At 40.3% G+C, this 16,414-nt stretch overlaps 1 protein-coding gene across 2 annotated transcripts in view; it reads right to left on the reverse strand.

The window, feature by feature from the left end:
* Positions 1 to 12,013: 12,013 nt before the first annotated feature.
* Mtm1 (myotubularin 1) overlaps positions 12,014 to 16,414 on the reverse strand; it is a 117,461-nt gene continuing 113,060 nt past the window's right edge. For both annotated transcript variants that reach the window (XM_050123649.1, XM_050123650.1), the window contains one exon: positions 12,014 to 13,429. In XM_050123649.1, the coding sequence (XP_049979606.1) occupies positions 13,262 to 13,429 (168 nt within the window). In that variant the 3' untranslated portion in view covers positions 12,014 to 13,261. The remainder of the gene's footprint in view (positions 13,430 to 16,414) is intronic.

A 16,414-nucleotide genomic window follows, 5' to 3' on the forward strand; every position in this document is an offset into this window, starting at 1 on the left:
AGTTATTGAGGGTTGTGGGTTTAGATTCATTTAAATTTTAGATATATTTATTATTTAGATAATTTATTATTATGTATATATGAATGTTTTGCCTGTATGTATGTGTATGGACACAGAGGCCATAAAAGGGAATCCAATCACTGGAGTTACAGGCAGTTGTGAGTGAGCTGCTATGTGGGTTCTGTGAATTGAATCCAGTTCCTATGCAAAAGCAACAAGTGCTCTTAACCATTAAGAGAGTCCTAGATTTACCTGATAGACATAATTACTGGTGTCCTTTTAGGTTCATAGAAAATTGAACACTCACTTCAGTTTCTCCATGTAGTTCCATGTAGCTCATTTTTATTAATATTTTATTGTTTGGAAGTATTGCAGTTTGCAATTCTACTCATTCACTGAGGACCTCTTGGTTGCTTCTATGTTCTGACCCGGGGAATAAAGAATCAGAACACAGGAATTAAAAGACAGAGTAGCCAGTGTTATGAAGGTTGAAGCAGGAGGATCTTGAGATTAAGGCCAACCTGGGCTAAATAGTGAGACTCTTTCTTAAAAGAAGCCAAGGAGAAGGAGAAGTAGAAGAGGAGAAAGAGGAGGAGTCAGCATTGTTAATACCTGCAGAACTTTACACACAGGAGCCTAGCTAGCACTGGAGAAAGCTGTGCTTTGTGGTTGACTAAGCAATGAGGCACATCAGAATCTCATAAAACACATTTCAAGCCAAGTTTAAGTGATACCAGTATTCAGGAACTCAGGAGGTAGAGGAAGGAGGATGGGAGTTCCAGTTTACCATTACCAGTTCCAGGCCAGCCTGGTCTACATACAAATAGAGGCCCTGTCTCAGAAAAACAGTACAAAACACACAACATAAATTTTCTCCAGTGTACCTTCGGCGCCCTCTACTGACAAGGATTCACATTGTGACAATGGTCAAGCAGAAACACAGAGCCTTATCTCAGTGTGAAGGGAGTGCCTGAAGAAGGGTGGATTTGGAGAAGAGATGCAATGTACTAATAAGTGGTAAAGACACTTGCCTGCATAGAGGTTTTAGAAGCCATGCTAAGGTAATTGTGTTTTGATTTTCCAACCCATCTGATGACCAACTTCTCTTTCTTAGACACTGGCTCTATAAATGTAGGGGCAAATAGTGCATCTGTCAAATGTCTCCACAAATATAAGGATTGCAAAAAAAAAGCTGATTGTGATTGTTATGATTCTTTTGGAAGATTGATATGTGATTCCCTCTGTATGCTGTGATTACCATTAATGAGTAAAGAAAGCTGGCTTGAGATTATAGCAGGGCAGAACACAGGTGGGGAAAACTAAACTGAATGCTGGGAGAAAGAAGGGTGGAGTCAGGGAGAAGCCATGTAGCCCCACTGGAGACAGGCACTGGGAACTTTACCTGGTAAGCCACAGCCATGTGGTCATACATAGATTACTAGAAATGGTTAAATTAAGATATAAGTGTTAGCCAATAAGAAGCTAGATAACGGGCCAAGCAGTGTTTTAAATAATATAGTTTTCTGTGATTATTTTGGGGAACTGAGCAGCTGGGAACTAACTAGTGTCCACCTCCAATGGGGTAGGAGGGAGTGGGCAGTCAACTTTACATAAGTCATGGTCATCTGAAAAGAATATCTCAACTGAAGATTCTTCTCATGCAGATTGGCCTATAGGCAAGTCTGTAGGGCTTTTTGGGGGGGGGCGGCTTTTTTTTTAATTAATGGTTGTTGGGAGTGGACCCAAGTCACTTGGCATGGCACTTCCCCTAGGTGGGTGGTCATGGATGGTACAAGAATGCTTGCTGAGCAAGCCATATGAGCAGTACCCCTCCATGGCCCTGTTTCAGTTCCTGCCTTAGCTTTCCCCACTGACAGACATGAAGAGCAAGCCAAAACATTACTTCTCAAGTTGCTTTTGGTCATGATCTTTAATAAAACAAAAGCAAGCAAACTAAGATACTGATTCCTAACCACAGACCATTCAATAACCTTGACATAAGGGTGCATTTTGACTAAGATTATCTTAACTAGTCATTTCTACAAGTCAGTGCTACACTAAGTGCACAAAATTTCTTTAAGAAACAATCAACTGGTTTTGAAAAAGAGTTTTAGGTGTCAGAAAAGCCGAGTAGAAAATGCATCATTGCTGTGGAAACTCCTTCAGTCAATAGCAGTTAAACTACTGGCCCACTTTCGGCATGGTCTCATGTACTATAAATGCAGACAAAAAGCATGTGTGGATCTCTTGGCTGCTGGATTCAGTTCCAGTTCCCAGTGCTCACAGAGGATTGCATATCACTACTCTTAGAGTTTATCCCCAGATAAACAAACCTTTGTTATATTGTAGAAGGAGCTGCAGGCAGGTCTGCTTTTCGTCCCGCCCAGCTCCCACATGGCTAGCTTATGCCCCGAAATAATAACACACAAATTGTATTCTTTTAAACACTGCTTGGCCCATTAGCTCTAGCCTCTTACTGGCTAATTCTCACATCTTGATTAACCCATTTCTAATAATCTGTGTAGCACCACGAGGTGGTGGCTTACCAGGAGGGATCTTAACCTGCGTCTATCTTGGAGAGGAGAGCTATAGCGTCTGCCCCACTTCCCTTCTTCCCAGCATTCTCTTCTGTCTACTCCGCTTATCTATGTTCTGACCTATCAGGCCAAGCAGTTTTCTTTATTAGTTAACCAATGAAACAACAGATAGATAGAAGACCCACCTACATCATTATATTCCATTCTGGGCTATTGTGGAACTCTTTACAAAATTTGTGCCCAACGTGGAGCAACTACATCCACATAAAGCCTGAGAGAGCTTGAGAAGTGATTCTAGACATAAAAGAGCTGAGTTTACCATGACTTCTTGGTAGCTGCATTTTTTTCAGATAGACTCTGTTTGCTGGTGGCAAGCAAAGGCATGGTTCCTTTAAGAGAAGTCTTCCTAACTAAGCATTAGCAGTAAAAATTGCACAGCTTCTTTAAGATACACCATCCTGATTCGTTCTGGCAGAATGAACTCTGGCTCTTTGAGGGAGGTCCAGCACTTAAATGGGGTCTCTGAGCAGCATGTTACAATTGCTTAATGGTGACACAGACCCACTGTGCCCCTGAAGCTGAAGTGGTAGCCATGGCTTGCAGAGGTGGTGAACATATTTCTGCTATATTGTACTGGTGGAAGAAACAGGCAGGGACCATGGAGCTGGTCCTAGCCAAGCCCACTTAGCATTTAAAAAAGTGCTCCTGGTCAGAAAATGATTCCAGATATGCAATAAAGACAGATTCAGATGAAAAAGACCTCTGAATGGGTCACAGTGTTGGATAAATGAATATAGGCTTGGGAGAGAGAAGAAAAAGAGTATAGACAGTTACAAAAGGAATATTTTTAAAAATAAAAATCCTTTAAGAGACAGTAAAAGTAATATAAAAGTATAGTCATAGATTAAAGGAGTAAAGAAATTAAACCAAGTAAAGATGGGATATACACAGAGAGTCTAGATTATGTGTTTTCTTTGCATTTTTTTGACTGCAAAAAGACATTTGATTCTTGAGGGCTGCTAAGTTAAACCAACATAAAGGTATCTTGACTTCAAAATCTGGGTCTAATGATATGTTGTTTTGGAAAAGAGGTTCTGCTTTCATTTCCACCAAAGATAAGAACCTGTGGATTTCTTCCAGGCTAATGTGGTTTGGGGGAAAAAAGATACCCCAAAAGTTCTCCATGAACCCTAAAATTACTTCACACAACAAAAACCAGGAAGGCATTTGGAGAAAATTAAACCCGAATTCCCCAAATGATTGTTTATATTTTTTATTATTTAAAAGGGGTTGGGTATAAATCATTAATGGTCACAATCAATCTCTTTTTTTAAAATAAATAAGGGAAGGCCGGGCGGTGGTGGCGCACGCCTTTAATCCCAGCACTCGGGAGGCAGAGGCAGGCGGATCTCTGTGAGTTCGAGACCAGCCTGGTCTACAAGAGCTAGTTCCAGGACAGGCTCCAAAGCCACAGAGAAACCCTGTCTCGAAAAAACAAAAAGAAAAAAAGAAAAAAAAAAGAAAAAATAAATAAGGGAGATATGGTATAGAGATGAATACTTTGCATTGGTATGGATCTTGGTCTGTTGATACAGATTTAAGTTCAATTTTGTTATATGTATATTTCTGCTCTTGATTAAGGTATTGTGTTTGTGCCATTTATTTAAAAATGTAATGTATATTAAGGAATGCAGATTAATAGTAATTTATAATAGCCCAATTTGTAGTCATGATAGTTAAGTTTTCCAAATGTACAGAGATATATTTCAGATGGATAGGTATTCTTCAAATCTTCCAAAGACCTACAGAACTCAACATTTAAAAGGTTTTAAGAACTTAGACTTCTCTCAACAGTGCAATATGTCTGCTTCTGGAAGCACCAATTACTTCAACAGGATTATGGGCATCAAAAAGGCTTCTTATGGAGTTTGTTAGCCATTTGGGCAAGAAACTGCTCTTGCCTGGGCTGCTTGATGGCATGCTATACGAACTGGACATGCAGGACCCACAGAAAAGTGACTGCTGAACATTCCAAAAGACAGGATGGTCCTTCAGGGCTCCTGTTTCACAGAAGAAAATGCCAGACATTCTGCAGGATACAGAAGAAAGTAACTGACAAACTGCCAAGATAGGTGAATCAGCCTTTCAAATCTCCTGCTTTGTGGAAAAGTCTGCCAAATACTATGGGCTTGTAGGCTGAAGATGGATGCCACAACATTACAGAAGAACTTTGGGTGACCGACCAGGCAGCAAGATGTCTCTGTCAATTTTAAAGTTTTGGAAGTTGCTTACAATGCACTTCCTGTTTACTTAGGTCATATTATATCCTTCTAAGGTCTTTGATGGTGTTGAAGACTAGATAGTCATAGTTACTTTCCTCTCATGACTTAGCCAAGCCATTTTTAATATAAGACTTAGACTCCTAAGAATGGGACAGCTATTGAAACATTTAGCATATGTTTATTACTTGATGTTCATGTTGATTGTAATTCTAATTTTTATGTATATTTTGCCTCTTCTTTTCCCTGGACAATACTTGATATTTGTTCTATTGAATATAGTTTTGTATTAGGCCTAGAACTCTCTTATTTAGACAAAGGGGGGGGGGTCTCTGGGAACTCCTTCAGCCAATAGCCTTTAAGATACTGGACCACTTTGGGTCTGTTCTTATGTACTATAAATGCAGATGAAAACTGTGTGTTGGTCTCTTCGCTGTGGGATTTGGTTCCAGTTCCCAGCACTTACAGAGAACTGCAGATTGCTATTATTTCTGTAAGTTTATGCCCAGATAAATAAACCTTTCTTATACTCCATTCCAGGATATTGTGGAACTCTTTTGTATTCCAACATAGCATATTGTGGTTGCCTGCACAAGACTGGCACACAATCAAGACAGTCAAAATTCCAGCATGGAAGGAGAAGGGGCAAGGAATCCCCGCTGAAAAGTTATTGACAGTTAATGGCTCTTGTGTGTGGGGGGGAGAAGGGATCAACTTTCTTCACATGTGTGGCCCCTGGTAGGTTGACCATGATTCATTGGATGGTTCAAGACTTAAGTGCATATATGGAGCACTAATTTGGATTTTATGTGTTTTCATGGCCGCATAGCTCATTTCTTTTAAGCACCAAATAATATTCCATTATCTGGATGTACCAGAATTTTGTTTTGTTTTTAACATTTCTTTACCTCTATATTTTTAACCAAATTGTGGTAACTGTCTGATAGACATTTTGACAGCTGCTCCAAACAGTGATATGAAGGGTTGTGCCTGGGCATGGGTTTTGAAATTCATCTAGGTAACATCCAAAGTGTATGATGGCTGATCCATATGGCAAAGCTATGTTCGGCTGTGTAAGAGATATCACCCATCTGTTTCTCCAAGTGATTGCACCATGTTGTATTCTTACCAGCAATGAAAATGAGTTGGTGATGCTTCACACTTTCACCAGGATTTGCCATTGCTCATTCCAATAGGAGTATAGTGGTGTCTCACTGTGGTTTACATTTCCCTGATGGCATGTGGAGTGTATGTCATATGCTACTTGCAATAGGAGATAAAAAGATACATATACAGGTTACATATAGAGGACAGAAAAATCCCAACCACATGTGTGTGCTAGTGAGGTGTCTTTTCAAATCTTTTACCTGTTTTTCCCACTTTAAAAAATCAGGTTGTCTTATTGCTGACACATACCTATAACCTTGCTTTATGGGAGGTAGAGGCGGGAGGATTGTTACAACTTCAAGGTCACTCTGGTTCAGACAGAAAGTTACTGGTTATCCAACAAGGACTACATAGCAAAACTCATGCTCGTGTTAGGGGAATCTCAATCTTTGTAGTCTCTTAGCAGACATATAAAACACAAGATTTTCTCCAAGACTGAGATTTCTTTATTATTCTTTTAACTGTTTCATAATTTTTTTTAAAACTAGGGCCCTTCTTGCCAAGTTTTTTTTTCCCCACAGAGGGTTTTTGGTATTGTGTCTGTCATTGCTAAGCCTGAAGTTGTCTAGATATTATTTATTTGTTGACTTTGTTTTTGAGACAGGGTTTCTAAATTTTTTTAAGGACAATGTGTAACAGTTTTAGCTCTCAGCTGTGAAGGAATAAAAAGCCCACCTCTGTGGCCCTTGATCAACACTGTTGTGTAACTCTTACTGCCCTGGCTGATTTCAGGTGCCAACTTGACAGTGCAGTGCAGACGTGTGTAGAGACATGATGGACACCATGTACAACCACAGCATGTTGGTTGGCTACTAGCACATGCTAACTTCAGTAGTTTGAACTAAATATTACAAGCCTCTTGCTGCTGTTGTTTCCACTGGTGTTCAAGGAGGCTTTCTGTTTTTGATTTTACTCTGAGTTTTCATTTTCTTCAGAAAGTCACCTCTGAGGCCTGAGGTACAGGTGGGATTCCCTGGAAAGCATGTCATGTCACCATGAGCCCAGTTCTGGAGGACTTTGAAACTACTGAGTGGATGTGAATTCAAACTACATGACAGAGAGGTTGCTGGTGGGCAGTACTTCTGGGGACAGTTTGACCTTCTCTCTCCTCAGTTCTGAGCCAGTGCGAATCTCCCTGAGGCCCTCTGCCATTGCAGTTGGATGGGAGGTGTATGGAACATGGAGCAAAGCAGGCAGAAGCCTTTTGCATCTTCTCTCCCATCTGCATTTGTGGTTATGTAACAAGTCACCAGCAGCAATGTAAGCATCTATCCTGGAGGGCAGAAGTCAAATAAAGTTAGGATTCTATGGGATTGTCTCCTACTTCTTCTGACATCTAAAGGCTACTGAACTCCCTGGATCATGCCGTCTCCATCCTCACAGCCAGTGCTTCTCACGTGGCAAGACTCTTGCCACATTGTCCATCTCCCTCCTGTACTTTTCAAGACAAGAACAGCTAGATCAAGCACACTGGAAAAAGTCAGAATGTCATCTCAAGATCTGTTGTTAGCTTTGGTCAGCCAGCTTTTCATAGCTGTGACAATATACAGAGATTGAGAGACCTTGGAACACTTAGCCCTAAATGGGATGTCTTCATCAAATCTCCTCATTTAGAGCTCAGGGAACCCTGAGGAAGAGGAGACAGAGAGAATGTAAGGGCCAGAGGTGATGGAGGACACCAACAAAACAAGGCCTCCTCATCACAACAGGACCGACAGACGTGAACTCACAAAGACTGAGAGTTCTAGAGCTGAAAGGAGAAGTAGAAACAGGTTCCCATCCCTGCTAATCCCTTGCAAATGTATGTTTAGTTTTTTTTCAACAGTCTCACCCAGGGAAAAAAACTACTCCTAAGGGTACAATGGCCGACCAGTAAATGGCCAAGCAGTTGATGGAGGGTCCTTGTCTCAAAATGTCATGGCAGAGCTTTTTTCCTTAAATCTTTATTTGATTTATCCTATAGGTCCTTTGTGTACATGTGAAGGCTTCTGGTTTTCTGTTTCTATGGGATTCCTGAGGGTGTGAATGAGTAGATCTCCGTGTCTATACCTTCTTGTGCCTTTTGAACTCTTTCCTTCGGTTTGTTTTATCCTATTTTGACGTGTTGGTTTTGTTTTATCTCACTATGTTTTGTTTTATTATTATACCTTAGAAACATGTTTATTTTTAATGAAAGAGAAAAATAGAGTGGATCTGGATAGGAGGGGAGGTGGGGGAAGTTCTGGGGGGAGTGGAGTTTGGGGAAACTGCAACCAGAATATATTATATTAAAAAATCTATTTTCAATGAAAGAAAAAATTATCTTAAAAATTCCATTTCTGTGTGTCAACTGGCCTCTGTGGTGATGGCACAGGCCCTGCTATTCTGGTTACAGTTCCATTTGGCCTGTGTTCACTCCAGAGCCTTGTCCTATTATAAAGTAGCATTCTTTCCTATAGGTGACTTTGTTCTCCGCTGGCTTCTTTTCCTCCCTAAAGCCCATCTTCCAGCCTAACCTCAGGAAACAGCCAGCCTTTCTCTTGTCTTTACAGATAACTGTCCAGAAAGAGAAGCCTAAATGTATCTGCACTTCACTGATCATCCTCGCAACCACCCATGCATTCTAATGAATGTATACTGTATGCCAACTCTATGCCAGAATCCTTGCTGGGCACTGCAGCCAAGAAGCAGAGAAACAAGTATCTGACCTCCCAAGGAGGAACAAAGACATGCAGCACACAATTTCAACTGAGGACGAGGAATCGAGGTATTAGTGGAGCACTGAGCAGAGGACTTGAGATGAGAATGAGGGTGTTGTCAGATTTAGGAGATTCAGCCTGTGTCTCAACAAGTCAGCTGTAGCAACCCACTCCCAACAGAAGAGCCAAATTAAGAGTGAAACACAGAAAAGGGAGAGGTTTAATGTGGCTTCATTGGGAAGAGGGATAAAGAAATCTAGCAACCCATGTCCCCAAAGTCTACTTTGGAGGTTCTGCTATGAGGGTAGGGTTTAAACAGAAAACAAGAGAGATGCAGACTAAGCAGCCAGCCAGTTCCAAGGGGGAAGTTTTATGGAAGGGAGGTAACACTTGCTAGGTGATAATAGGAAGATGTGTTAGTTCTTTTCGATTTCTTTGTCCGCAGTACCACAGCTCCTTGCCAGAGTTTGCAACATGGTTACCTCAGTTCTGATGCAAAAGCAATATGTTTTCCATGTGAATGTCCCTCAGTCTTGTTCCCCTTACTTGCTCGACCTAGCCCCTTGGCCTTTTAACCTTTCATGGTATTTGCCTTATGTCCCAATGAGACTGTTTTCAAGTGTGTCTGTGAGGGACACCCTAGAATCCACTCTGAACTATTTTCCATTCCTAGTTTAATCACTTGTTCTTGAAACGACCTCTTCCTTTAACTGCCACCATGTGATGATTCCTTTCTGTGCTTCTTCCCCAATCTGCCTCTTCAAATCTTGGGGTTCATCACATTTCTCCAGTTGCATGAGCAATGTCATCTACCCCTTTGGGTTTTGTCCCCTTGCCTGTTTTTTTTTTAACTTCTTCTGTGAGCCCCAGGTTTAAGTTGTATCCAGACACTTCATCAAACACAGCATGTCTCAAACCCATCCATCTTACACTCTGACTTGATTAACTGTTGACATACCCTATGTCAGAAAAGGAAGCAGGAAACAAACCACAGTCTAGACTGAGCACCACCACTCTGGAAACTAAGAAAATTTTCTTTCCTTTTGTTATTTTCTTTTTCATCTTATCTTTCCAGCCACAGAAGATAACTTTTTTGACTCTTTTTAAGTATGTACCTCTGCTTGTTTCTTCATCAGGTCCAGTCCCCATCAGGCTAAACACAGTAGCCTCAAACTGGCCTTTTCATGATAGGCCCTGTGCCCTCAAATCTACCTTTCCCACATAGACTGCACCTACCTTTTTGCCTTCTTCTTCCAGGCCTGGGTATATTGCACTGTGGGCATTCCACTTTTCTTCACACTGCATCACATTTTATGTATTAGAAGCTGCTACTCTGTTCCTTTGTTCTCCGATGAGTTGCTTTTGTTCTATCATCCATATATCCTAAATAAGAATTACTTTTGAACTTATACGATTGAAAGGCTATTACAGTCTTTGTGTCTGGTTTCTTTTAGTTAACATGCTTATGGAATTCATCAATGTGATATGTGGCCATAGTCATATGATGATTTTATCCTGGTGTGCAGTATTCTGTTGCTAAGAGTGTGCTACAGCTTATCTGGCCCACTGTAGCTGGATACTTATTTCTAGCTTGTTTATGGCTATAAGCCACAATGCTTCTCTGAACTTGGTGTGCATTTTTCTCATTCTTCAACAGTACAAATACCACGTCAAAGGGCGCCATTTTGACTTACCATGTAATACCAAGTGTTCTCCAAAGTATTACACAGAGCTCCCACTGGCCAATGCTGTTGGATTTGGCAGACTTTTAAACTATTTGTAACATTGCCAGACCTGAGGAGAAAGGCCTATAATCCAACTATTTATGAGGCAGAGGCATGAGGATTGCAAAGTCCCAAATTTACCTAGGCAACTAAGTAAAATCTCATTTCAAATTTGGGGCTGTGGCTAAGTGGTAAAGTAATTATTGAGCCCTAGGGTCAATTCCTGGAGCAAAACAAGGGTTGTGACACAAGAGTGTGACATAATACCTCTCATTGTGGCTTCTATGTATATTTCGGATGAAAGGTGTGGTTTAGGTCCTTTTTTTTAAAAAAAAAAAAAGGAAAAAACCAGAATCTTTAAGAAATTTCTTCTATACTATACATTTAAGGAACACAGTAGGTTTTTGACAGATTCATAGAGATGGTTATCATATTTAAGAAAATCTCATAGTTATCCTGCTTTTGATAAGACTCCTAAAACTATTCTAAGAGAAAATCTCAAATACATTAGCAACTACAAGTTCCTATGTTATCCATTAGACGTCTGGATTTCTCCACCCTACAAATCTATCTGTCTGTCTGTCTGTCTGTCTGTTTGTTTATTTATTTATTCATTGATTTTACTATGGTGCAAATGTAAACTGACTTGAAGCTCTAGACCTTTGTTTTTATAGGCAGTTTTCTTTAATCATCCTCAGTGATTATGCTTCATGCATACATACATCATCAGCAAATTCTTTGCTGTTAGGGATGTGGCTTAGCTGGTAGAGTCTCTAAATACAGGAAGCTCTAAATTCAGCCTCAGCACTGAATAAAAACTGGTCATAGTAGCATATCCTAGTGTTTTAGAAGTGGAGGCAGGAGGATCAAGAGTTCAAAGGTCATCCTCAGCTACATTAGGACAGTCTGGAGACTCCATTTTAATTTTTTTCACAGAGGAACTTCCACTACCTTGTCAAGGTGAGATGTTTTCTATCCTCTGTTCCAGGTGTATGTATGTATGAGGTGAACTGGCATCAGTGTGCATTTTCCTTAAGTTCTCCAGGTGTGCCCATCAATAGTAAATTCATTTGGCCATTTATCAACCAGAAATGGAAGTAAGCTGGTTGTGACAGTGTGTGACTGTGAGATGTAGGTAGGAGGATCAGGAGTTCAAGGCCAGCTGTGGTGCCTCAGTTAAGCTGGAGGCCAACTTGAACTATATGAGACTTTAGGTCAAACAACCAAAAAAGAAAGCAAATGTTGCTACTATGATAAAAATAAGCATGTGAAATTGATCCAGCAAAAGAAAATAAGCAAAAAAGATGGGCACCATCCACATCTTAAACACACACAGTTATATCCCTAGATATTCTGTTATGTTTTAGTTAAATATATTTATTACAGCAGGTCTTAAATATTCATTGTCATGAAAATGTTTCCATGAAATTTTACAAAGTCCTTTGAGCTATTAGTATTAGCATTTTTTTCTTTTTATGAAGTGACACTTTTTTAATTTATGAAATATTTACAGCGTTTACAAAAAGCAAAAGAATATCTAATAAAAATTTTATACTTATAAAATCCATACATTACACTACTATATTTGAGATGTCTTATTTGGTAGACTGGTAAGTTATGACATAAAATAATTTACAAAGATAAATTTAATCTCTCTTAATTTGCCAAAACAAAACCATTTTAACTATAAATAATCTTTACAAATCATGGTAGAACATTAATTAAATGCTTTAACTCTAGCTTTAGCTTTTACAAATATATTTACTAAATGAATTAGTTCAGATATTGGATAGAACTGTGCACTTAAAATTTCATACTATAAAACAAAATGAAAAAAAACCTGAAAAAGCAAACTGCCTAATACTTCAAGTAATAATGTGCAGAACCAGTTTTTATGCATGCACATGGAAGAGAAACCCAACACCATTTAAACGGAGATACATAAACAGAATACTTTCAAGAATACACTAAAAAATGTACACCTGGGGCATTATTAACAAAAAAAAAGATGCTCTAGCCATAGCTCTTCCATCCAAGATGGTAAAGCCTACACTTTGGCAGATAAGCTGCACTGACTAGAGGCGTGTTTGCAAAAATATTCACCTAAGCAGCAGAAGGCAGCTGACATCCTCACACAGTGCTATATATGGGGTTGGCCTCAACCTGAGTATGACTCAGTGTCAGACAAGCTCCTGGGGGAATTTAGAAAGCAGAGCTTGCAAAATTAAGGAGAAAAATCAAACCACATCACTTTTTAAATATAAAAATATGCTTCTCTTGAAAAAATGATGGGAGAACTTTTTATTTTCAAAATTTCAAAATGACGAAACGGTCATCTTTTTTCTTACATTACCACTTATGGTGGTATAAAAATTGGCAATTATTTCAACGCCTTGCTCGTTGAATCTGCCGAGGAAGCGGAGTGCAATTTGGCTTTGGCAGTACTGTCCATCTTTCCCATTTGGATTCATTTTAGATAATCCAAAGCAACTGTTGTAAGCAGCTGGAGGAAAATCCATTTTACAAACACAGTTCCCCCTTGGATTTAAAATAATGTTTCAATTAAGTCCACAAAATATATACTGCATATGTAGCATTTATATAGATGTAAATTAAATTTTATCTTCGCAAAAGTGCTTTGTAAAAAATAGTGAGGATTTTCCAGAACCCCCTCTCGACTCACTTCTTCTGATTGCCACATAGACACTGTAGAGTTCTTATAATATGTATTACAGAAGGCACATACTCAAGAGTCTAAGATATTAGTTCAACTTCTAAATGGAGGCAGATATTTGAAATCTACTTTGTACACATGCTCAAAATGAAAGTCAACTATTTCACTTATCCAGAACTCAAGTGTAGTGCCAGTGATTCGCTCAGAAGTGAGTCTGCACATGGGGCATCATCTGTGAAGGACTGGAAGGTGAAGCAGGGGGGTCAGAAAGCTTGGCGGAGTTGGCGAGCTGCAGTTCCTCAAGTTTCTTGATATAATCATCACGTAAGGCCAAGAGCTCCATGTAACGCTGCTCCACTGGGTTTGGCTGCTACAAAGAATCATATACATGTTATATTTGATGCCAGCCGTGCCATCTGCCCACCGCCTTCATATTAACCCCTCTTTACCAAGAACTGATGTACAGACTGCACCATGGACACATAGAGTCCTAAAACACACAGTTAGCTTTTCACCACTGAGGAATACAGCCACACTTCTTCACACTTGCATGGCCACCCCTAAGCATTTATCAGACACAGTTGCAGATTTCTATGTTGTCCATCCCTAGATCCACTGTCCTCTTTCATTCTGCAGGACAGTTCTTCACAATTTGGCATGAGGCTCCTGTCTGTGTAGACCTGTGACACTTTTCCTAGAGGTGAGTATCCAGAAAAACATTACAGTAATAATTTATGTTTTTTAAAAAAATCTATGTAACTGATAGCGCTGTGTATTCACTGTGTATCCAGCAAACTGTATTTGGCTCACTGTTGTGCTTTCTAAATTCTGTCACTGCTGACTCCCACTTACAAAACACAGCCATGCCCATGCTAAGGGCACTCAGCAATTTCTAGGGCCCTTCAATGGTACATACACTGGTTTACTGAATGTCTTCCTACATATATACTCTTGCACATAGCTGATAGATCTTCCTAGGCTTAGGGTCTATGAAGAGAAGAGTACAATCTCTTTAACTTCACTACATGCTGCCAAATCATCCTTGATGTGTGGCCATGGCCTGGGGCTCCTGCTCCACATTTTCACCAAGAATTGGGAACTTAAGACTTTCTGTTAAAAGCTGAGAATGGGCCCTGCTAGCATCAGACATGTGATACGACCAGGATTCCTGAGCAGCAATCTTGAATCTTGAGGAGTAAGACCATGCCTTACTTAGCTTCTTGTGGCTGCCCTAACAAGCGAACACAAACTTTGGTGACTTAAAACAAAAGTTACCCACCCTCTGCTGGCCAAGTGTCATCAGGGCCACATACTCTATAGAGGCACTAGGAATCCTTTCTGGTTCTAATCCTGTTTCTGATGCCACCTATGAAAATATTACTCTGTATCTGCCTTTACATGGCCTTTTCCTCTCCTCTGCGCTGCAAATCTCTGTCACCTCTGATTTAGGTAGGAGAATGCCAATTGGTGAATCCAGGGCCAATGTAAATTACAACTGCAAATACTTATTATTCAAATAAGGCAACTGCAATGGTTGATCTTCATGTCAGCTTGACTGGATTAGGAATCACCTAGAAGACACACAGTATGTCTTGATGGAGACTCTATAGAGAGCTTTAACTGAGGAGGAAGGACTCACCCTGAATGAGAGTGGCAGCAGGCTAGGGGCTGGGAACCCAGACTGAATCATAAGGAGAAAGAGACTGAGCATCAGCACTTACCCCTCTCTGTTTTCTGACTGTGGGCCCACTGTGACCAGCTGCCATAAGCTCCTGCTACCATGCCTGTTCTGCCATGATGGATTGTATTCGCAAACTGTGAACCTGTGTTGTTGTGCCAGGTATTTTTGTCACAGCACCAAGAAAAATGACTACTACAGTCACATTTGTAGTGCCTAAGTATATATGTAAATATGTATAAATATGTATATATGTACATGTACCTATGTACATATTCTTTGAAGTAGAAAGGAGTACTGTAATTCAACCTACTGCGGGATTCCAAAGAGTGAATCAGTTGAATACAGCTGCACATGTGTCTGCCCCCATATTTCTACGGGGACTGCTACTTTCAACAGTATTGCTCAGGGTCCACAGCTTTACCAAAGTGCCCTCTTCACCCTGCTTGTACCAAGTACTATTTTCAAAGAAGCCTATGTACTATTAGGGCAAGCATGCTTGGTGCAGTAGCTAATACCCACTCTGTGCTGCTCAGTACTAGCCTTTGCTTAGCTTTCTGTGCTCGGCTGTGTTCAGTCAGCAAGAAAGCCTGATTTCATGGTCTATATCTTCCAGCAGGGGGAGACAGGCCAACAATAAACAACAATCCGTGAAGTTATCAACTGCTAGAAGATGATCAATACTAGAGAGCAGAACAAGATAGAAGAGTGGACAGGTATGGTGTTACTGGCCGTCTAATTTGGGAGTGAGACACTAAAGAAGGGAATGAGTTTGGGGAAAGGCTTGAGAGGGATAAAGGAAGAACAGAGGCCAATGTGGCTAAAGAACTGTTTCACAAAGGATTTTTGAGACAGGAAAAAGAATAGAGGTACAGGGTCCCCCCAAATACCCAGAAGCCACTATAAAGACTTGGTCCTTGAGTCTGAGTGAGGTGAGTACCTTCCTAGCCAGTATGGAGAAATGTTGTCCTTAGATGTTAACTTTACAAGGACTGCTTTGGTTGTCATGCTGAGGACAGATTCAGGGGAAGCAAGGGTGGCCCCAGGAGTCCATCTAGAAGTGCACTGCTATCACACAGCTCACCCTCAAGTGATGGCAGAAGCATACTGAAAACTGCTTGTACTCTGTAGTGAGTGTGCGCGCGTGTGTGTTTGTGTGCGTGTGGTATTAATTTTATATATAGGTGTTTTGTCTGCATGTATGTTTATGCACAATGTGCAAGTCTGATGCCTACAAAGGTCAGAAAAGGGCTTCGCATAACCTAGGACTCGAAATACAGAAAGCTGTGAGCTGCCACGTAGGTGCTGGGAATTGAACCCAGGATCAACAAGTGTTCTTAATTACTGAATTACCTCTCCAGTCCTCCTTCCTCTGACCTATATATTTTGACATCCAAATGAGTTCTCTTGGGACCCTGACTGTGCAGTGAGAGAGAGAAAAGCCTCAAAGATGACTTTAGGTTTCCTGATAGGGTAACTGGAATGAAGATGACAGCAGGAAGAGGAGTTGGAAGGGACCCTTAGGTGTTCTTTTTGGACGTGTGACATTTAATTTTGTATCCTGCCATTATTTACTAAATAATGCCATCTTATTATGCCAAATCTCTACAGCCATGCCGATCTGTTCCTAGGTCATATCAACTTTTGTTTTTATATGTTATCATGCACTAATTATAT

This window comes from Alexandromys fortis, unplaced genomic scaffold (genome assembly GCF_014885135.2).
Source record: "Alexandromys fortis isolate MF-2015 unplaced genomic scaffold, M_Fortis_MF-2015_v1.1 scaffold_206, whole genome shotgun sequence".
Classification (NCBI taxonomy): domain Eukaryota; kingdom Metazoa; phylum Chordata; class Mammalia; order Rodentia; family Cricetidae; genus Alexandromys; species Alexandromys fortis.